This window comes from Nerophis ophidion, linkage group LG13 (genome assembly GCF_033978795.1).
Source record: "Nerophis ophidion isolate RoL-2023_Sa linkage group LG13, RoL_Noph_v1.0, whole genome shotgun sequence".
NCBI lineage: Eukaryota > Metazoa > Chordata > Actinopteri > Syngnathiformes > Syngnathidae > Nerophis > Nerophis ophidion.
Window position 1 is genome coordinate 52,399,148 of NC_084623.1, and position 22,901 is coordinate 52,422,048.

Consider the following 22,901-nt stretch of genomic DNA (forward strand, 5'->3'; position numbering starts at 1 on the left):
GGATCTTTGACTCGCATTTTTTGCAGCAGGTATTTGTTTACAGCAAAGTGTCACATAGAGCCATGTTTTTCAACCTTTTTTTTGAGCCGAGGCACATTTTTTTCATAAAACAAAAATACGGAGGCAGTGGAAAAGGTTAAAAAAAAAAGAAACTTGACCAGGTTGTCGTGCCTTGTTTTGAGTTTGTTGTAGTTTGTACTTGTATAGCGCTTTTCTACCTTCAAGGTACTCAAAGCGCTTTGACACTACTTCCACATTTACCCATTCACACACACATTCACACACTGATGGAGGGAGCTGCCATGCAAGGCGCTAACCAGCACCCATCAGGAGCAAGGGTCAAGTGTCTTGCTCAGGACACAACGGACGTGACGAGGTTGGTACTAGGTGGGATTTGAACCAGGGACCCTCGGGTTCCGCACGGCCACTCTCCCACTGCGCCACACCGTCCCTAGTTTCCTGTGTGTAGTGCTTTTAGTTCCTGTCTCGCACTGTTATTTTGGTTCCTGTTTTGTTGCTTCGCCCCTTCCTTTGAGCGCTACTGCCTGCACTTGCTTTGTTTTCGCAATGAAGACTATTTAAGTTGTGCTGTACGCTATCCGTCTTTGTGGGAACATTGTTGATTGCCATGTCATGTACGGATGTACTTTGTGGACGCCGTCTCTGCTACGCACGCTGTAAGTTTTTGCTGTCGTCCAGCATTCTGTTTTTGTTGAATTTGTAGCCATTTCGGTTTTACTTTTTGTTTTACACAGCCATCCCTATGCCAGGAAAGCTTGTGTGTGTTGCCAAGTGGAGGTGGGCTGAGAAAGCAGGGCGCGGTGCCACGGGTTGGGTGCCATCTCCTGTGCAGTGGATCTGATGTCCTCCTCAACACTGATGGAAGACAAGACTGCCAGTGTGTGCACAATTACATCCATCAGAACCTGTTGCAGCAGGTTGTATTCTCTTCTTCTCTGTCTCATTCCTGTCTTTACTTGGACGAGTGCCACACACACACACACACACACACACACACACACACACACACACACACACACACACACACACACACACACACACACACAGAATGATGATGATATTCCGTGCAGTCAAATCTGAAACCGACCCGTCAACTGCTTCAATCCACAGAAGTCTGACGAGAAGGAAGGATGTGTTCAGTTTAGAAAGTTTCCCAGTCACGAAGAAGTCGCTGAGTTCACATTGTCGGTGAGTTTCCAATTTGACTGTTGGTCTATAAATGTCACTCGATGACTTAATGTGCTGTAACTTGTTTGTCAGTGGTGCGACTTTTTCCTGTTTACCTTTTATACACACTGAAATATTAGAATTTTTGACAATGTTTAATCATAGTTCTTAATGTATAAGTAGCATTTTCTTTATCATTCTTACCTTTTAAACAGTTATTTTTTTTTATTTTTTTATTTTAAACATTTTATATTTTACACTTTAGTTTTTTTACCTTGTAAAGCATTTACATTTTTTAAAAATGCTCTTAAAATAAGATGTATTATTATAAAGATAAAACAATTTATAATAATTAAATGAATGAAATGTCCTTAGTGTTCTGCTTGTATTAACAATTAATAATAATAATAATAATAATATTAATGAAAAATATCTCGCTTACAATATAGTTCTTCTCACATTGTGTGGCGGGCCCCTTGGGGGTGCGATGCAATGTCACACTTTTAAAACTTTTTACAAATAATTTTAATCATAATTCTTAATTTTCTTTATTTTTCTTACCTTTTTTTGTTTGTATTAATTTTTATTTTATTCATAATGTTCATTTTATACATTTGTTTATACCTTGTAAAGTGTCTGAATTTTAGTTTTTGTTTTTTCAAATAAGATTTATTATAATATATTTAATAAAATGTGTAATAATAATAATTAATACAATCTCCTTATTGTTATGCTTATATTAACAATTAATAATAATTATAATAATAATAGTGAAAAAAATCTTGCTTACAATACAGTTCTTCTCACATTGTGTGGCGGGCCCCTTGGGAGTGCGATGTAATGCCACATTTTTAAAACTTTTGACAAATATTTCTAATCATAATTCTTAATTTGTGAGTAGCATTTTCTTTATTATTCTTACCTTTTAATTAGTTCTTTTTTTTGTATTTTTAACATTTTTTATTTTACACTTTAGTATTTTCACCTTGTAAAGCATATGAATTTTTGAAAAATGCTCTCAAAATAAGATGTATTATTGTAAAGATAATACAATTTATAATAATAATAATGAATATAATGTCCTAACTGTTTTACGTATATTAACAAATAATAGTAATAGTAATAATAATAGTAATAGATTTAATAATAATAATAATAACAATAATAATAATGATAGTGAACAATATCTCGCTTACAATACAGTTCTTCTCAAATTGTGTGGCGGGCCCCTTGGGGGTGCGATGCGATGTTACACTTTTAAAACTTTTTACAAATAATTTTAATCATAATTCTTAATTTTCTTTATTTTTCTTACCTTTTTTTATTTTTATTAATTTTTTTTTATTTATAATGTTAATTTTATACATTTGTTTATACCTTGTAAAGTGTCTGAATTTTTGTTTTTGTTTTTTCAAATAAGATTTATTATAGTATATTTAATAAAATGTGTAATAATAATAATTAATACAATCTCCTTATTGTTATGCTTATATTAACAATTAATAATAATTATAATAATAATAGTGAAAAATATCTCGCTTACAATACAGTTCTTCTCACATTGTGTGGCGGGCCCTTTAGGGGTGCAATGCGATGTTACAATTTTAAAACTTTTTACAAATAATTTTAATCATAATTCTTAATTTTCTTTATTTTTCTTACCTTTTTTTATTTTTATTAATTTTTTTTAATTTATAAAGTTAATTTTATACATTTGTTTATACCTTGTAAAGTGTCTGAATTTATGTTTTTGTTTTTTCAAATAAGATTTATTATAGTATATTTGATAAAATGTATAATAATAATAATGATGATTACAATCTCCTTAGTGTTATGCTTATATTAACAATTATTAATAACAATAATAATAACAATAGTGAAAAATATCTCGCTTACAATACAATTCTTCTCAAATTGTGTGGCTGGCCCCTTAGGGGTGCGATGCGATGTCACAATTTTAAAACTTTTTACAAATAATTTTAATCATAATTCTTAATTTTCTTTATTTCTCTTACCTTTTTTTATTTTTATTAATTTTTTTTTATTTATAACGTTAATTTTATACATTTGTTTATACCTTGTAAAGTGTCTGAATTTTTGTTTTTGTTTTTTCAAATAAGATTTATTATAATATATTTAATAAAATGTATAATAGGGGTGCAATGCAATGTCACAGTTTTAAAACTTTTTACAAATATTTTTAATCATAATTTTTCAGCTGTGAGTTGCATTTTCTTTATTATTCGCACCTTTGTTTTTTTAAATATATTTTTAATGTATTTTTCTATTTATAATGTTCATTTTATACACTTGTTTATACCTTGTAAAGTGTCTAAATTTTTGATTAAAAAAAAAAGATATATTGTAATATATTTAATAAAATGTATAATAATAATATTGAAAAAAATCTCCTTAGTGTTCTGCTTATATTAACAATTAATAATAATAATAATAAAAGTGAAAAAAAAATCTTGCTTACAGTACAGTTCCTCTCAAATTGTGTGGCGGGCCCCTTGGGGGTGCGATGCGATGTCACACTTTTAAAACTTTTTACAAATATTTTTAATCATAATTCTTCATCTGTGAGTAGGATTTTCTTTATTATCCTTACCTTTTTTATAAAAAAAAAAAAAAGTCACCATTTTATTTTTATTCATAATGTTCATTTTATACACCCGTATTTTTACCTTTTAAATCGTCTGAGTTTGTGGAAAAAAAGCACTAAAAATAAAATGTATAATCATGGACTTTTATGTTAAAATACTGAACAGATGTTTATTGGGATCTGTTGAGTATTTTAAAGGGGAACATTATCACAATTTCAGAAGGGTTAAAAGCAATAAAAATCAGTTCCCAGTGGCTTGTTGTATTTTTGGAAGTTTTTTTCAAAATTTTACCGGTCCCGGAATATCCCTAAATAAAGCTTTAAAGTGCCTTATTTTCGCTATCTTCGAAACCATTATCCATTTCCCTGTGACGTCATACAGGGCTGCCAATGTAAACAACATGGCGGTTACCACAGCAAGATATAGCGACATTAGCTCGGATTCAGACTCGGATTTCAGCGGCTTAAGCGGTTCAACAGATTACGCATGTATTGAAACAGATGGTCGGAGTATGGAGGCAGATAGCGAAAACGAAATTGAAGAAGAAATTGAAGCTATTGACGCTACTCGGCCATAGCGTGAGTGTACCTAATGAAGTGGCCCATAGCATGGCTGCCTTATTAGCATCGCCGGTAAAATGTGCGGACCAAACGATCAGGACTTTCGCATCTTGTGACACTGGAGCAACTTAAATCCGTCAATTGGTAAGTGTTTGTTTCGCATTAAATGTGGGTATCTAGTTTCAAATGTACATACAGCTAGCGTAAATAGCATGTTAGCATCGATTAGCTGGCAGTCATGCCGTGACCAAATATGTCTGATTAGCACATAAGTCAACAACATCAACAAAACTCACCTTTGTGATTTCGTTGACTTAATCGTTGCAAATGCATCTGCAGGTTATCCATACATCTCTGTGCCATGTCTGTCTTAGCATCGCCGGTCAAATGTGAAGACACTCTGGTACATTCAATGGGGGTCTGGCGGCAGATTTCTTGCCAGTGGTGCAACTTGAATCCCTCCCTGTTAGTGTTGTTACACCCTTCGACAACACACCCACGAGGCATGATGTCTCCAAGGTTCCAATAAATAGTCGAAAAAACGGAAAAATAACAGAGCTGAGACCCGGTGTTTGTAATGTGTTGAAAATGAAAATGGCGGCTGTGTTACCTCGGTGACGTCACATTCTGACGTCGTCGCTAAAAGACCGATAAACAGAAAGGCGTTTAATTTGCGAAAATTCACCCATTTAGAGTTCGGAAATCGGTTAAAAAAATACATGGCCTTTTTTCTGCAACATCAAGGTATATATTGACGCTTACATAGGTTTGGTGATAATGTTCCCCTTTAACATAAAAGTGTTTGGTTGTGAGGCTTTAAAAGCCACAAAATGCAAGGGTTGAACACCTGTGTAATGTTTCTGTCAACATTATTACGCCATTATCTATATTTATTCATTTATCCTTTATGTCTTTACTTATTTTAGCGTAAACTATGTTATAGTTATTTCATTTCATATTTTATTTATGATATTCTTATTTTATCGTCTTTACTTCTAGATTTTTTTGCTTGATCTTTTTCCAAAATATACCCTTATCCCCCTGATTACTCATTACTTAGAATGTATGAACGGCAAGGAGGATGAATAAACTCTGCTTCTTCCTACTCCTTTTCAGACAGGTTGACAAGTGGCGTTGTAATCTGTAATAATGTAATGATGCGCCTTTATGTAGCTTGCTAAGAAGGTTTGGAACAAATAAACCACAGCGCATACTTGTCTTTCGTTAAATCCATTACGGTCATTAAGCTTCCTGTTTCTGATTGGTTGAAAAACCACAGGGTTCTTTCGGTTTGAATTTAGCTGCACGTTGCAAAGATGACATTAACTCTAGTCTACGCCAGAGAGATGAGCAGTTTCTGTTTGACAGGATTTAGTGTACGCACGTAAAGACGATTGTTCCCCAAAGGAGGATTTTATCAGATGGTATTAGTGACGTAAAAATGGATGTCCATCCATCCATCAACCTATCAACCCATCCATCCATCCATATTCTTCTTTCACTTTTCTTTCCTCCCGCTTGACTTTTGACCTTCTGGCTGGTGACCAGAAGAGAAGGTTTTGTTCCTTTCTCTTTCCCTTTGCCTGCGTCAGCATTATTTAGCGTCACATGACGTGTCAGCCACGGTTTGCTGGTGCTCCCAAAAGGCCACGTGTCTCAGGTCTGGGTTCAGATGACGCGTCTACCACCGTGGGCAACTTTTGCTCCATAAAAAAACTCCTTTAACTTGATTTGAAATATTATTACTAGACCACTGAAGGACGACCCCCGGCATACCCTAAACCCATTTCTTCTCAAATAGTGTGACCCCGGGAACAAGCTTTATCAGTATCACGCAGTATCATGCTTCAAACCTCGCTTTGAAAAGCTGCGCACTACCAAACTTGTTCATCGTTCAGCACACATTGTTTTATTCATTTTTTATATATATATATATATATATATATATATATATATATATATATATATATATATATATATATATATATATATATATATATTATATACGTATATTCCACTCTACTGCTGTATTGAGCACTGTATAATGGATAAACCACAGAAACCTCGACTATATATATATATATGTTTATATATATATATATATGTATACATATATATATATATATGTGTACATATATACATATAATTGTGTTTTTATATATATATATATATATATATATGTGTGTATATATATATATATATATGTGTACACGTATATATATATATATATATATATATATTTACCACTTTAGTCGTAATTTTTGCGCTTAAGAACCTTCTCTATGACTATATATCTACAAACGTTTGTATGTATATATATATACATGTATATATGTGTGTGTGTATATACATATATATATATGTTTACACGTATATATATATATATATAGATATATATGTGTACACATATATATCTATATATATATATATATATATATAAAGAGAGATTTACCACTTTAGTCGTAATTTTTGCGCTTAAGAAACTTCTCTATGACTATATAGCTACAAAAAAGTTTGTATGTATATATATATATATATATAAATATATATATATATACATGTATATATGTGTGTGTGTATATATATATATATATATATATATATATATATATATATATATATATATATATATATATACCACTTTAGTCGTAATTTTTGCGCTTAAGAAACTTCTCCATGCCTTAAGCTCCAGACTTCTGTTTGTTTCAGATTGTCATTACTGCCCCAAGTGGTGGAAAACTGTATTACAACTGAGTAGCACTGCAGCCAATATGTACCACAGCTGAGAAACACCTTTTTTGGCGACCCACTAGGGGGCGTTCGTGGCCCAACAAAATGGAACGATGTTTAAGAAATGTTGGTCCACATAAAATGTAATGGCAGTTCTTCAAAATTTTGCATAAATGATGCTTTACAGACCTTTTTCAAGCTACTTTCTGACCGTCTCTTCAGGGTGTGCCATTGTTTTGGGCGGTCTTATTTACGTGCCACCACTTCGACTGAGTCCTTTCCCCGCTATATTTGTTGTAGTTTTTTAGCACTTCCATAGCGAGTCTACTGACAGATACAGTAAATTACAACTGAACGCTTCTTCATATTAGAAATGACAACAGCGGAGGATGCATGCCCTCGTACGAGCCAGTCTGACCCACTGATTGATTGATTGATTGATTGAAACTTTTATTAGTAGATTGCACAGTACAGTACATATTCCGTACTATTGACCACTAAATGGTAACCCCTGAATAAGTTTTTCCAACTTGTCGAAGTTGAAAACTAACGAGAGGATACCGAAAAAGAAGGAGCTTACTGACAAAAGTGTCGGACTACAGTGGCGGTTTCACACAAAGCATTTTCGGTAAATTTTGACCATGTATGGAAAATCCGCTGACGTCCCACTTGGGAAAAAACGTCACTAAATTGTCAAATTTCAAACGGCTCGTTTGGAGAAAGTATGAAGGAAGGCAAGATTATTGTCAATCAATCAATGTTTACTTATATAGCCCTAAATCACTAGTGTCTCAAAGGGCTGCACAAACCACTACGACATCCTCGGTAGGCCCACATAAGGGCAAGGAAAACTCACACCCAGTGGGACATCGGTGACAATAATGACCCAGTGGGACGTCGGTGACAATGATGACTATGAGAACCTTGGAGAGGAGGAAAGCAATGGATGTCTAGCGGGTCTAACATGATACTGTGAAAGTTCGATCCATAATGGATCCAACACAGTCGCGAGAGTCCAGTCCAAAGCGGATCCAACACAGCAGCGAGAGTCCCGTTCACAGCGGAGCCAGCAGGAAACCATCCCAAGCGGAGGCGGATCAGCAGCGCAGAGATGTCCCCAGCCGATACACAGGCAAGCAGTACATGGCCACCGGATCGGACCGGACCCCCTCCACAAAGGAGAGTGGGACATAGAAGAAAAAGAAAAGAAACGGCAGATCAACTGGTCTAAAAAGGGAGTCTATTTAAAGGCTAGAGTATACAAATGAGTTTTAAGGTGAGACTTAAATGCTTCTACTGAGGTGGCATCTCAACATTTTTGAGACTTAAGCAGATCCCAAATACATAAAAACAGGCACCAATGGGTAAGAAAAGTTGTTTTTTGCATGATAGGGCAGAGTAACAACTGGACAGAAAAATAAGGTTTTGTTACCAAAAACAATTAAGATTTATTAACACACACAAAAGTACCAAAAATTGGTACTGTCGATAGAAAGTGTTACCATATTGTTTCAAATGTGACCAGTACCCTGGCCTACTGGGGCCACGGATCCCCTGTAAGAGACCTCTGGCGTAGACTCTTAATGCCACGAGCCGGCCCAGACTCCACATGACGTGCAAAAGTTGACAGGGAAACCCCACGGATGCTTTTGCTGAGCACTTAAGCGAGCCATGTCTTCAAAGTTGGTGTTAAAAGTGTTTTTGATTCAATTTCTCAACAGAAGCAGGATTTGCTGCACAATGTCAGACTCTTCACTCAGCAGAGAGTGTAAAGCATCTCCCCACCAGGCCAAACCGCACACCTGTGAGCCTCTTGGGACTTACCGCCAAAAGGTGCAAGAATCACAGGTACTAGGATGACAAAATTGTGTTGGGGTGTTTTTTTATTTTTTTAAACCATTTATCAGTCTAAAATAAGATAATCACTGTTAAAAAGGTCAGAAATTTGGACAACTTTTCCTTGTGTTGGCATAAAGGGACCAATTAGAACGTGTCAGGTTTGTACCTGACAGTTTGGTCATGTTTTAGTTTTTCCTCTGTGTTTGTCTTATTTCCTGTCAGCGCTCTTATTTTGTCTTTATTTCCTTCTGTTATCCCTGAGTGTTTTTTCCCCTCAGCTGTGGCTGATTGGCACCGGGCCACACCTGGTGTCAATCAGCCAGATGCTACTTAGACCTGCTTGTTCCTCCACTCTGGGCTGGATTATTGTCATTAATGCTTTTTGTAGAACCTGTAGCTGTTTGCAGCGTGCCGTCTTTTTGTTGCTAGTTCCTGTTTGCTGGATCCTGTTTCCCGTTTTCCAGTTTGGCTATTCCTAGTTCCTGGTTTGTGTTTTCATTTTTAAAGATTAAATCATGTTTTCCTGCACAATGCCTGCCGCCTTCTCTGCATCTTGGGGTTCGTCACAAACTCTATGTGACAGAAAAGAGGGCCAAAAAGGCCCCTAATAGGCACGCATAGAGGAACAGCCAGTGGATTATGGAAATTATTTTGTGTCTTTATTAAGAATAGTTATTTTTGACACTGACTTTATGTCACTGAATTTTTTTTGTTTAAGTGTGTTTAAATCAAATTATGCTGAGAATTTTATTGAAAAAAAAATTCATTGTAAAAAAAAAAATCAGGGCATTAAAAATCAATGTAAAAAAAAATACAAATCTAAAAAATTAGTGTAAAATAATTCAGTAAAACAATGTTGAGTATAAAATTCCAGTGAAAAAATATTCAGTGTATGAAAATTTTGGGTCCAAAAAAAATCAGTGTATAAGAATTCATTGTAAAATAGTTTATTGTATAGAAATTTAGTGTAAACAAATCCAGTCTATAGAAATTCAATGTATGAAAAATTCTGTGTATTAAAAGTCAGTGTATAAAAACTCACTGTGAAAAAAAATCAGTGTGTAGAAATTCAGTGTAAACAAATTAAATGTCTAAAAATTTAGTATAAAAAAATCCCTTTAAAAAATGTTGTGTATAAAATTCCAGTGAAAAAATATTCAATGTAAAATTGTTCAGTGTATAAAAATGTTGGTTACAAAAAATCAGTATATAGACATTCAGTGTATAAAAATTCCGTGTTTAAAAATTCAGTGTAAAATAGTTCATTGTGTAGAAATTCATTGTAAAAAAAATCCAGTGTACAGAAATTCAATGTATGAAAAATCTGTGTATAAAAAGTCAGTGTATAAAAACTCACTGTGAAAAAAAATAGTGTGTAGAAATTTAGTGGTGACAGATTAAATGTCTAAAAATTTAGTCTAAAAAAATTCAGTAAAAAAATAGTGTATAACATTTCTGTGAAAAAATATTCAGTGTAAAATAGTTCATTGTATAAAAATTTGATGAAAACAAATTCAGTGTATAAAAAATGTGGTTACAAAAAATCAGTGTCTAGAAATTCAGTGTATAAAAAATCAGTGTTTAAAAATTCAGTGTAAAATAGTTCAGTGTAGAGAAATAAGTGTAAAAAAAATCCAGTGTACAGAAATTCATTGTATATAAAATCTGTGTATAAAAAGTCAGTGTATAAAAACTCACTGTGAAAATAATCAGTGTGTAGAAATACAGTGTAAAAAAATTATATGTATAAACGTTTACTCTAAAAAAAATTCAGTTAAAAAAAATTTAGTGTATAAAATTTCAGTGAAAAAATATTTAGTGTAAAATAGTTCAATGTATAAAAAATGTGGGTACAAAAAAATCAGTGTTTAAAAATTCAGTGTTAAAATAGTTCAGTGTATAGAAATTCAGTGAAAAAATATTTATAATAATTATAATTATCTGCTACTCCAATCACTACAACTTTGACGTCATCTTGTGGACCTTGTGAGTAAATCAGGTTAATAACCAATAATTGCACTTTGATGCCTGTACAGCACAGCATTAACCTATAATACCCAATCAAAAACAACCTTTCCACACATAACACGACCTGCTCACTGAACTTGGTGGATATTGTAAAAAACTTCCATGCATCATACATTTTTAAAAAATTTAATAAATAAATGATACATAAACTACAATGCATGATGGGAAAATTGTCAACACACATATCCATGTGTGGCGCATTCTAACTGATTGATATTTCTGAATTAATACAAAACTTTATGGAGGTCATCACAGAAATAAACAAGGTACTCGTATCATTCCAATTATATTAATTGTTAAAGGCCTACTGAAATGAGATTTTCTTATTTAAACGGGGATAGCAGGTCCATTCTATGTGTCATACTTGATCATTTCGCGATATTGCCATATTTTTGCTGAAAGAATTTAGTAGAGAACATCGACAATAAAGTTCGCAACTTTTGGTCGCTAATAAAAAAGTCTTGCCTGTACCGGAAGTAGCAGACGATGTGCGCGTGACGTCACGGGGTGTAGGGCTCCTCACATCTGAACATTGTTTATACCGTATTTCCTTGAATTGCCCCCGGGGCGCTAATTAATTTAAAACCTCTTCTCACTCCGGCACTTACCAAAGGCATACGGTAAAAGTAAGCATGCGCTAATTATTTTAAAACCTCTCCTCACTCCGGCACTTACCAAAGGCATACGGTAAAAGTAAGCATGCGCTAATTATTTTAAAACCTCTTCTCACTCCGGCACTTACCAAAGGCATGCAGTAAAAAATTGAGTGTGATGTGAGCTTGGACCTTAAATCCTAGTGAATAGCTCTTAATCTTCTTCCCTTTATGCGATTTCAAATTACCGGTATTGAAATCAGCCTCCTCCATTTTGAAAATGATGACAGGTGACTCATCAGATGACTCGTGACGTCACGAGTTTGACCAGGCGGTAATACTAAGCATGCGCTAATTATTTTGCGAAGCGATTTTGACCCTGCAGTAATTACAAGAGGGCGCATACTATATGCCCTGCGGCAATTCAAGGAAATACGGTAATCATAGCCTCCAGCAGCAAGAGCTATTTGGACCAAGAAAGCGACGATTTCCCTATTAATTTGAGCGAGGATGAAAGATTTGTGGATGAAGAAAGTTAGTGAGGCACTAAAAAAAAAAAAAAAAGCTCGGGGCGGCGGCAGTGGGTGCCTTTTAGATGTAATTAGACACATTTACTAGGATAATTCTGGAAAATCCCTCATCTGCTTATTGTGTAAATAGTATTTTAGTGAGATTATACTGTCATACCTGAAAGTCGGATGGCTGCGGTGAACGCCAGTGTCTCTGAGAGAAGCCTCCTGTAGCTGCCTTTTTGACAGCTACAGGAGGAGGTCCCATAATCCACTGAAGTCTCCGGTAAGAGCCGACTTAATATCACGATTTTCCCATCCAAAAACTTGCTGGTTGACGTAAAGAAACATGTTCGCTTGACCGCTCTGTGTTAAAGCTTCACAACAAACAAAGAAACACCGGCTGTGTTTCGGTTGCTAAAGGCAGCTGCAATCCACCGCTTTCCACCAACAGCATTCTTCTTTGACGTCTCCAGTATTAATTGAACAAATTGCAAAAGATTCAGCAACACAGATATCCAAATCTCTGTGTAATTATGCGATGAAAAGAGACGACTTTTAGCCGTAAGTGGTGCTGGGCTAATATGTCCGCTGCAACCCGAGACGTCACGCGTACACGTCATCATACCGCAACGTTTTCAACATGAAACTTTGCGGGAAATTTAAAATTGTAATTTAGTAATCTAAACCGGCCGTATTGGCATGTGTTGCAATGTTAATATTTCATCATCGATATATAAACTATCAGACTGCGTGGTCGGTAGTAGTGGGTTTCAGTAGGCCTTTAATTATATAGGCATTATATTAATGTAATATGTACATATATATATATCTATATATGTATAGTAACAATGATTAAACAAAATTGCAGCCTAAAACAGCACATTTGTCAATATAAACAAGTATCAAATAATTATAACCACATATTCTTTACACAAACAAAGTCTCCAGGGGAGAAGCGTATTAGAGAGGATCCAGTAACAAGCGTGTCCGCGTCATACAATCAAAGTCTCACGTCAAATTTGGAGGACTTCAGCGTTCCTTTGTTAGGTAATCCCCATTGCTATAATTTCGTGTCGATATAGATGGATAGATAGATAGATAGTACTTTATTTATTCCGTCAGGAGAGTTCCTTCAGGAAAATTACAATTTTCAGCACAATCCCATTCAAAATCAGACAAACATTACAGGGAGACAGAACAGGATCGCTGACGGGTCTGCCGGCTTCCAGCGCCCCTTACAAAAAAGATGACATACAGGTAAACTTGGCGGGGGGGGAAATAGAAGATTAAAATAAAATTAAAAAATCGGTCTTAGCCTAGGCCCTGGAGTGGGGGTGCAGACTGAGGCCAAGGGGAAAAAAAAAACAAAAAAATATATATATATTTACGTGTCCGCAGATAAAAGACGGCCGTGACCTCTGTTTCACCCTGCAAGCCCGAACCACCTTCACTTCCAGGCCGGTCAGGAGGAGGCACAGCGTGAACGGGACCCTCACGTCGGTGTCAGGACAAGTCCCGGTCGCCGCGCCTCCCTTCCACCCCTACCTGCGACAATGTAGCGAGGAGGCGGCGGCCAACCCGGGTTGTCTTCAGCGTGCCTCGTCGTCCTTGGGCGGCTTGCTGGAGGTGCGCGGCCCACAAGCGTGCTGTCTCACACACAACTCCGGCGGCGGGGCGCCGGCGCCGTGGGAACAGAACAACAGTAGACATCAGGTGACGACAACTGCATTAGTGTGTTCTTCATTTGTATACATTCCATTAGTTATTTTCTGTTTCACTTTCTGTTTTCCTACATTTTCCACCACTCCTCTGGCTGCCTCACCTGTCCCTGATTGCCAATCAGGAGGCTTCTAACACCAGCGTTGTGTTCTGTGTTTTCTTTTTATTTCTTTTGGGCTTCACGGTGGAAGAGGGGTTAGTGCGTCTGCCTCACAATACGAAGGTCCTGCAATCCTGGGTTCAAATCCAGGCTCGGGATCTTTCTGTGTGGAGTTTGCATGTTCTCCCCGTGAATGCGTGGGTTCCCTCCGGGTACTCCGGCTTCCTCCCACTTCCAAAGACATGCACCTGGGGATAGGTTGATTGGCAACACTAAATTGGCCCTAGTGTGTGAATGTGAGTGTGAATGTTGTCTGTCTGGCGACTTGTCCAGGGTGTACCCCGCCTTCCGCCCGATCGTAGCTGAGATAGGCGCCAGCGCCCCCCGCGACCCCGAAAGGGAATAAGCGGTAGGAAATGGATGGATGCACTTTGTGTCCTTCCGTGCTGCACATCCTTGTTTTTTTTTCTCCTGCGTTTCCCTAATATAAGGGCCTCTTCTTACTTGCACTTCGCCTGCCTTCTCTGCACCCCAAGGTCCAGACTGGAGATAGGTTTTATGTCTTTTTTTAGGGGAGCCGGATCTTGAGGAGCCATTATTTTCAAAGTTTATTTAAAAAAACGGGCTTGGTACTATATAGTTTGTCCATCCATCCATCCATCATCTTCCGCTTATCCGAGGTCGGGTCGCGGGGGCAACAGCCTAAGCAGGGAAGCCCAGACTTCCCTCTCCCCAGCCACTTCGTCTAGCTCTTCCCGGGGGATCCCGAGGCGTTCCCAGGCCAGCCGGGAGACATGGTCTTCCCAACGTGTCCTGGGTCTTCCCCGTGGCCTCCTACCAGTTGGACGTGCCCTAAACACCTCCCTAGGGAGGCGTTCGGGTGGCATCCTGACCAGATGCCCGAACCACCTCATCTGGCTCCTCTCGATGTGGAGGAGCAGCGGCTTTACTTTGAGTTCCTCCCGGATGGCAGAGCTTCTCACCCTATCTCTAAGGGAGAGCCCCGCCACACGGCGGAGGAAACTCATTTCGGCCGCTTGTACCCGTGATCTTATCCTTTCGGTCATGACCCAAAGCTCATGACCATAGGTGAGGATGGGAACGTAGATCGACCGGTAAATTGAGAGCTTTGCCTTCCGGCTCAGCTCCTTCTTCACCACAACGGATCGATACAACGTCCGCATTACTGAAGACGCCGCACCGATCCGCCTGTCGATCTCACAATCCACTCTTCCCTCACTCGTGAACAAGACTCCTAGGTACTTGAACTCCTCCACTTGGGGCAGGGTCTCCTCCCCAACCCGGAGATGGCATTCCACCCTTTTCCGGGCGAGAACCATGGACTCGGACTTGGAGGTGCTGATTCTCATTCCGGTCGCTTCACACTCGGCTGCGAACCGATCCAGCGAGAGCTGAAGATCCCGGTCAGATGAAGCCATCAGGACCACATCATCTGCAAAAAGCAGAGACCTAATCCCGCGGTTACCAAACCGGATCCCCTCAACGCCTTGACTGCGCCTAGAAATTCTGTCCATAAAAGTTACGAACAGAATCGGTGACAAAGGACAGCCTTGGCGGAGTCCAACCCTCACTGGAAATGTGTTCGACTTCCTGTATTACAATATATATGTATATATATATATGCCGCTAGGTGACATCATACGCAAATACGGTGTTAGCTTTCACTGTTATGCTGATGACACCCAACTCTACATGCCACTAAAGCTGACCAACACGCCGGATTGTAGTCAGCTGGAGGCGTGTCTTAATGAAATTAAACAATGGATGTCCGCTAACTTTTTGCAACTCAACGCCAAAAAAACGGAAATGCTGATTATCGGTCCTGCTAGACACCGAACTCTATTTAATAATACAACTCTAACATTTGACAACCAAACAATTAAACAAGGCGACACGGTAAAGAATCTGGGTATTATCTTCGACCCAACTCTCTCCTTTGAGGCACACATTAAAAGCGTTACTAAAACGGCCTTCTTTCATCTCCGTAATATCGCTAAAATTCGCTCCATTCTGTCCACTAAAGACGCCGAGATCATTATCCATGCGTTTGTTACGTCTCGCCTCGACTACTGTAACGTATTATTTTCGGGTCTCCCCATGTCTAGCATTAAAAGATTACAGTTGGTACAAAATGCGGCTGCTAGACTTTTGACAAGAACAAGAAAGTTTGATCACATTACGCCTGTACTGGCTCACCTGCACTGGCTTCCTGTGCACTTAAGATGTGACTTTAAGGTTTTACTACTTACGTATAAAATACTACACGGTCTAGCTCCATCCTATCTTGCCGATTGTATTGTACCATATGTCCCGGCAAGAAATCTGCGTTCAAAGGACTCCGGCTTGTTAGTGATTCCCAAAGCCCAAAAAAAGTCTGCGGGCTATAGAGCTTTTTCCGTTCGGGCTCCAGTACTCTGGAATGCCCTCCCGGTAACAGTTCGAGATACCACCTCAGTAGAAGCATTTAAGTCTCACCTTAAAACTCATTTGTATACTCTAGCCTTTAAATAGACTCCCTTTTTAGACCAGTTGATCTGCTGTTTCTTTTCTTTTTCTTCTATGTCCCACTCTCCCGTGTGGAGGGGGTCCGGTCCGATCCGGTGGCCATGTACTGCTTGCCTGTGTATCGGCTGGGGACATCTCTGCGCTGCTGATCCGCCTCCGCTTGGGATGGTTTCCTGGTGGCTCCGCTGTGAACGGGACTCTCTCTGCTGAGTTGGACCCGCTTTGGACTGGACTCTTGCGACTGTGTTGGATCCATTGTGGATTGAACTTTCACAGTATCATGTTAGACCCGCTCGACATCCATTGCTTTCCTCCTCTCTAAGGTTCTCATAGTCATTATTGTCACCGACGTCCCACTGGGTGTGAGTTTTCCTTGCCCTTATGTGGGCCTACCGAGGATGTCGTGGTGGTTTGTGCAGCCCTTTGAGACACTAGTGATTTAGGGCTATATAAGTAAACATTGATTGATTGATTGATTGATATATAAACAGCTCCCAAACGATGGACTCACCACTGGGATTCGGATCTCATAGTTCAAAAGATTTGAGTGCTTTGCAAACGTCACATCTCTATTACTAAGTAAGTCACATAAGATATAAAATTGGTTCTTTTTTTTTTTTTTTTATTGAAATTAGTGTGTGAATGTGAGTGTGAATGTTGTCTGTCTATCTGTGTTGGCCCTGTGATGAGCTGGCGATTTGTCCAGGGTGTACCCCGCCTTCCGCCTGATTGTAGCTGAGATAGGCGCCAGCGCCCCCCGCGACCCCGGTAGGGAATAAGCGGTAGAAAATGGATGGATGGATAGCCATGTGGGTTGGACGCACGTTGAGTTTGACACCTGTGTCGTAGATTGAAAACTGCAGAAAAAAGCGAGCAATGGTGTGATGCCCAGGTTCAGTAAATACCCGCAGGGCGTGCTAACATCCATTTCCGGTCACATGTCGGGAAATTCATTTGCATTTTCAGTGACTTTTGCTTTCTATTTCCACAGTATTCCTACCCAGACCTACCAGTGGCCCCTGCTGAGACTTCCCAGCGCTACCGTTCCTTCAGTGCAGGAAGTCCTCTCCCAGAGGTCAGAAAACAAACTGGCACCACAAAGCAATACGGGTGGTTCACGTCGTACCTTTCTCCGCAGGTGGCATCGAGATTGTACACGACCGAGGAGCATTACAGCAGACCCATGCATTCTCTTCACGGCCTCTCCTCTCACGCTCATTACAGGAGCCCCGCACTGGCCCTCTTCCCCAAGCCGGCTTACTCGTACAGGTGACAATCACAGAACGAAAGAATTGGACATTCACATTTTAAGAAAAATCATGCATAATCGGCATTTTGTTGTGCGCTAATGAAAAAACTGGAAATATGCGATCAATTACCTCGTATTGCATGCATGTTAGAAATAAACTTGAAACTAAACTGAACCGAACATTTCCAGAGAATACTAAAATCTCATAAGTATTTATTTAAGACCTTAAATAACATCAGGTTACAGAATAGCGAGTCTACGCTGCTAAAGAAGAAGGACGAGAGAGCGAGACAAAGAAAAGTTCCAGATCTTTATATCGGTCTTAGTAATGTGAAGGATGACAGGTTGAGCAAAAGCAAAAAGTAGAATAGTCTGAGCAAACCTTGAAAAAGGCAGCAATACAGCATCAATCACAAAGGAAACCCAATTGGAGATTAGTTGTTGACCAAAAGACAAAATACAAAAATACATTTACAATATGATCTTTGCCATCACAACAGTCTTTGTCTTCTGTTCTTGGAAGGTATGGGTAGGATGTGGAAATAACTCTGCAGAGCATGAAGAACACTATTATGTTAGATCAACTATGGACTGGAATCTCACAATATTTTCTTAGATCCACTATGGACTGGATTCTCACACCATTATGTTAGATCCACTATGGACTGGACTCTCACTATTATGCTAGATCTACTATGGACTGGACTTTCACAATATTATGTTAGATCCACTATGGACTGGACTCTCACACTATTATGTTAGATTCAGTATGGACTGGACTTTCACACTATTATGTTAGATCCACTATGGACTGGACTCTCACACTATTATGTTAGATTCAGTATGGACTGGACTTTCACACTATTATGTTTGATCCACTATGGACTAGATTCTCACACTATTATGTTAGATCCAATATGGACTGGACTCCTACACTATTATGTTTGATCCACTATGGACTAGATTCTCACACTATTATGTTAAATCCACTATGGACTGGACTCTCACACTATTATATTAAATCCACTATGGACTGGACTCCCACACTATTATGTTTGATCCACTATGGACTAGATTCTCACACTATTATGTTAGATCCAATATGGACTGGATTCTCACACTATTATGTTAGATCCACTATGGACTGGATTCTCACACCATTATGTTAGATTCACTATGGACTGGACTCTCACAGCATTATGTTAGATCCACTATGGACTGGATTCTCACACGATTATGTTAGATCCAATATGGACTGGATTCTCACACTATTATGTTAGATCCAATATGGACTGGATTCTCACACTATTATGTTAGATCCACTACGGACTGGACTCTTACACTATTATGTTAGATCCACTATGGACTGGACTCTCACTATTATGCTAGCTCCACTATGGACTGGACTCTCACACTATTATGTTAGATCCACTATGGACTGGACTCTCACACTATTATGTTAGATCAACTATGGACTGGACTTTCACACTATTATGTTAGATCCACTATGGACTGGACTCTCACACTATTATGTTAGATCCAGTATGGACTGGACTGTCACACTATTATGTTAGATCCACTATGGACTGGGCTCTCATACTATTATGCTAGTTTTACTATGGACTGGACTCTCACACTATTATGTTAGATCCACTATGGACTGGACTTTCACACTATTTTGTTAGATCCCCTATGGACTGGACTCTCACTATTATGCTAGCTCCAGTATGGACTGGACTCTCACTATTATGCTAGCTCCAGTATGGACTGGACTCTCACACTATTATGTTAGATCCATTATGGACTGGACTTTCACACTATTATGTTAGATCCACTATGGACTGGACTTTCACACTATTATGTTAGATCCAGTATGGACTGGACTTTCACACTATTATGTTAGATCCACTATGGACTGGACTTTCACAATATTATGTTAGATCCACTATGGACTGGACTCTCACACTATTATGCTAGATTTACTATGGACTGGACTTTCACACTATTATTTTAGATCCACTATGGACTGGACTTTCACAGTATTATGTTAGACCCACTCGGTCTCCCCTGGAGGGGGTTCTGCCTGTTTACTGTAACATCAGTGGATGAGCCAACTGATTGAATAAATGCGGCGTTGTCTCCTTGTTTCTCTGCGCGCTGCAGCATTCTCATCTTCATGGCCCTGAAGAACAGCAAAACGGGAAGCCTGCCAGTCAGTCAGATCTACAGCTTCATGACGGAGAACTTCCCCTACTTTAAGGTAAACACCCACATGCTACACTAATAAGTCATGTTCAAGGTCTGTTTACTTGTTGCAACCCTCTCAAAATAGACGTTTGTCTTTCTTAAATCTGATGATATTAGGAAAGTTCTGATTAGAGATGTCCGATAATGGCTTTTTGGCTGATATCCGATATTTTCCAACTCTTAATTACCGATTGTGACGGTCTCAAGCCGTCCTCTTGCGGGTTCCCAGGACCACCAAGGAAGGACATGACTTCAAGCTGTTTAACTTTGTTTATTTTTCAATAAACGCCTCAGTCCAGGTGGCTTTTCCGCCCCTCTTTTCCGCTCGCTCGTCGTCTGTCTTCGGCTCTCCTTCTCTCTCGCTTTGCGTCAGCTGCACTCCTGCTTCTTCCAGTCTCTCCGCCTCTCTTCCCGACGTTCACGGCTGCCGCCCTTTCAACCAGTGCGAGAGGAATGCATGATTGTCCCCAGGTGCGTGATTTACGCACCTGATCTTGATTGAGGCTTCGCTCCCGGTGCGCCCCGCCTCGCCGCTCGCTCGCCGTCGCCGCCTCATCGCCGCCATCTTGGGCCGGGCTCAAGCGTGCCCTGCCTGTCTGTCGGACCGTGGGCTCCGCCTCTCCACACCGATATATACAGTTGTGGAATTAACACATTACTATGCCTAATTTTGTTGTGATGCATTAAACAACGTAACAAAGTTTTCCGAAATAAATCAACTCAAGTTATGGAAAAAAAAATGCCAACATGGCACTGCCATATTTATTATTGAAGTTTTTTTTAACATGCCTCAAAACAGCAGCTTGGGACATGCTCTCCCTGAGAGAACATGAGGAGGTTGGGGGTGTATATTGTAATGTCCCGGAAGAGTTAGTGCTGCAAGGGTTCTGGGTATTTCTCCTGTTGTGTTTATGTTGTGTTATGGTGCGGATGTTCTCCCGAAATGTGTCTGTCGTTCTTAGTTTGGTGTGGGTTCACAGTGTGGCGCATATTTGTAACAGTGTTCAAGTTGTTTATACGGCCACCCTCAGCGTGACCTGCATGGCTGTTGACCAAGTATGCATGGCATTCACTTGTGTGTGTTAAAAGCCGTATATATTATGTGATCGGGCCGGCACGCAAAGGTAGTATCTTTAAGTTTTATTGGTGCTCTGTAATTCTCCCTATTTCCGCGTACAACTCCGTACAGCAGCGTTTTAAAAAAGTCCATCCATCCATCCATTTCTACCGCTTATTCCCTTTCGGGGTCGCGGGGGGCGCTGGCGCCTATCTCAGTTACAATCGGGCGGAAGGCAGGGTACACCCTGGACAAGTCGCCACCTCATCGCAGGGCCAACATAGATAGACAGACAACATTCACACTCACATTCACACACTAGGACCAATTTAGTGTTGCCAATCAACCTATCATTTTAATTTTTGAAACCGATACAGATCATATCCGATATTAAATCTTAAAGCATTTATCGGCCGATAATATCGTCAGTCTGATATCATCGGACGTCTCTAATTTTTTCCAGCAAGTCACTACTTTGAACTGGTGCAAGTTTATACTGATAACGTCTTCAAGTCAGTCCTTCCGTGTCGCGTATGCACAATTTAATGAGGAGCACCTGTGTCGTAAATAATTAGACGGAATTGCGTCGTGACAGCCTGTGCAGTATCGAGGGTTTGGTTCCCTTTAAAAAGCTTGTGTAACAACTGAAATGTTGTGACTTGCAACAATTTGCCCAGGATTGCAGTGCAGTCAAGTACCGCGGAATTTTGCATTCTGCTTTATTTCATTAGCCGCTGTTGTTCTAGCTGGAGCCGGTCCGGTGACTTACTGTCAGAACATCATCTGTTACAGTAGATGACACTAATTAGTTGCGCTGTAATGATGACGGATGAGTCATGGCAGACATTTAAGCAGTGACAATGCATGCAATCAGTAAATAAGTAACATGTGACGGAAGGTTGAAAGCAGGCGTAGGAGTTTCAATAAAAACAAAAAAAATACACTGGCTTTATTAGTGCTTGCTTGTGTGTTAGCTAAGTGGTTTATGTCAGGTAAATTTATTATAATTTTTTTTTTAAAAGCAGGTGCAGATTAGGACCCTTTATTTAGAGAGAGTTCAAAAATTTGGGTGGCCATGATGCAAAAAAGCTAAACCTGCTGCAGGCCCAGAAAATTTGAACGCTTAAACATGTTTTTTTTTTCATGGTTGGTATTTTTATGACATACATTAAAATACTTCAATTGACTTCAGGCCATTAAGCACCTGCAACTGCATGTAAACGTATTGATTTATACAGTTTATATATATATAGTTGGCAGATGGTTGCATGTTTTCATGTTTCCTGCAGGGAGAAATTAAAATAGTGGCATGTGCTTTAGAATCACTTTTAAATTAAATGAGATAATGAGGAGCATAAATCTTTTCAGATGGAGAATTACATGCACCCATTTGAAAAGCTCTGACTGTGGTTTGACTTGAATAAGCTATTCGATGATGTACTTGTTAAATGAATATGATAGACTGAGCTGGGCTGCAGTACGTGATTAATCATTGGGACTTACTTCAGAGCTGGATTAATAGACTAGGGGGAAAAAAGGATTGTGTTATATGCTGTTGCTTCAGTGAATCGTTTAATGGGTAACATAATAACAATAATGGATAAAATAGTAGTAATGGATAAAATAATAATAATAATTAAAAAAAATAAAAATTATGGAGTGCCCAGAACTTTAAATTTGCGGACATGGTTTGTGCACAACAGCTGGAGTCGAGCGCACATGAGAATGTTCATGTGTGTCTTATTTTTTTAATTCTACAGTAATTAAACACAATTAAATTATATTATTATAGAAATGAGTGACACTTAATTTATCAACCATTTGACATTCTGATTAAACAATATAATTGTGTGATGTCCCAATTTTTTTTTTTTAATTTCCTTAATGTACTTTGTGTGTAATACGTGTAATAGCCAGATGTGAAAATACTTTAGTACATCTGGTAAC

At 38.8% G+C, this 22,901-nt stretch overlaps 1 protein-coding gene across 1 annotated transcript in view; it reads left to right on the top strand.

The window, feature by feature from the left end:
• Window positions 1-787: 787 nt before the first annotated feature.
• foxn1 (forkhead box N1) overlaps window positions 788-22,901 on the top strand; it is a 30,563-nt gene continuing 8,449 nt past the window's right edge. Inside the window, exons 1-7 of the mRNA XM_061919192.1 lie at window positions 788-938; window positions 1,132-1,209; window positions 8,806-8,932; window positions 13,455-13,769; window positions 17,393-17,476; window positions 17,540-17,670; window positions 19,814-19,910. Of these exons, the coding sequence (XP_061775176.1) occupies window positions 862-938; window positions 1,132-1,209; window positions 8,806-8,932; window positions 13,455-13,769; window positions 17,393-17,476; window positions 17,540-17,670; window positions 19,814-19,910 (909 nt within the window). The 5' untranslated portion in view covers window positions 788-861. The remainder of the gene's footprint in view (window positions 939-1,131; window positions 1,210-8,805; window positions 8,933-13,454; window positions 13,770-17,392; window positions 17,477-17,539; window positions 17,671-19,813; window positions 19,911-22,901) is intronic.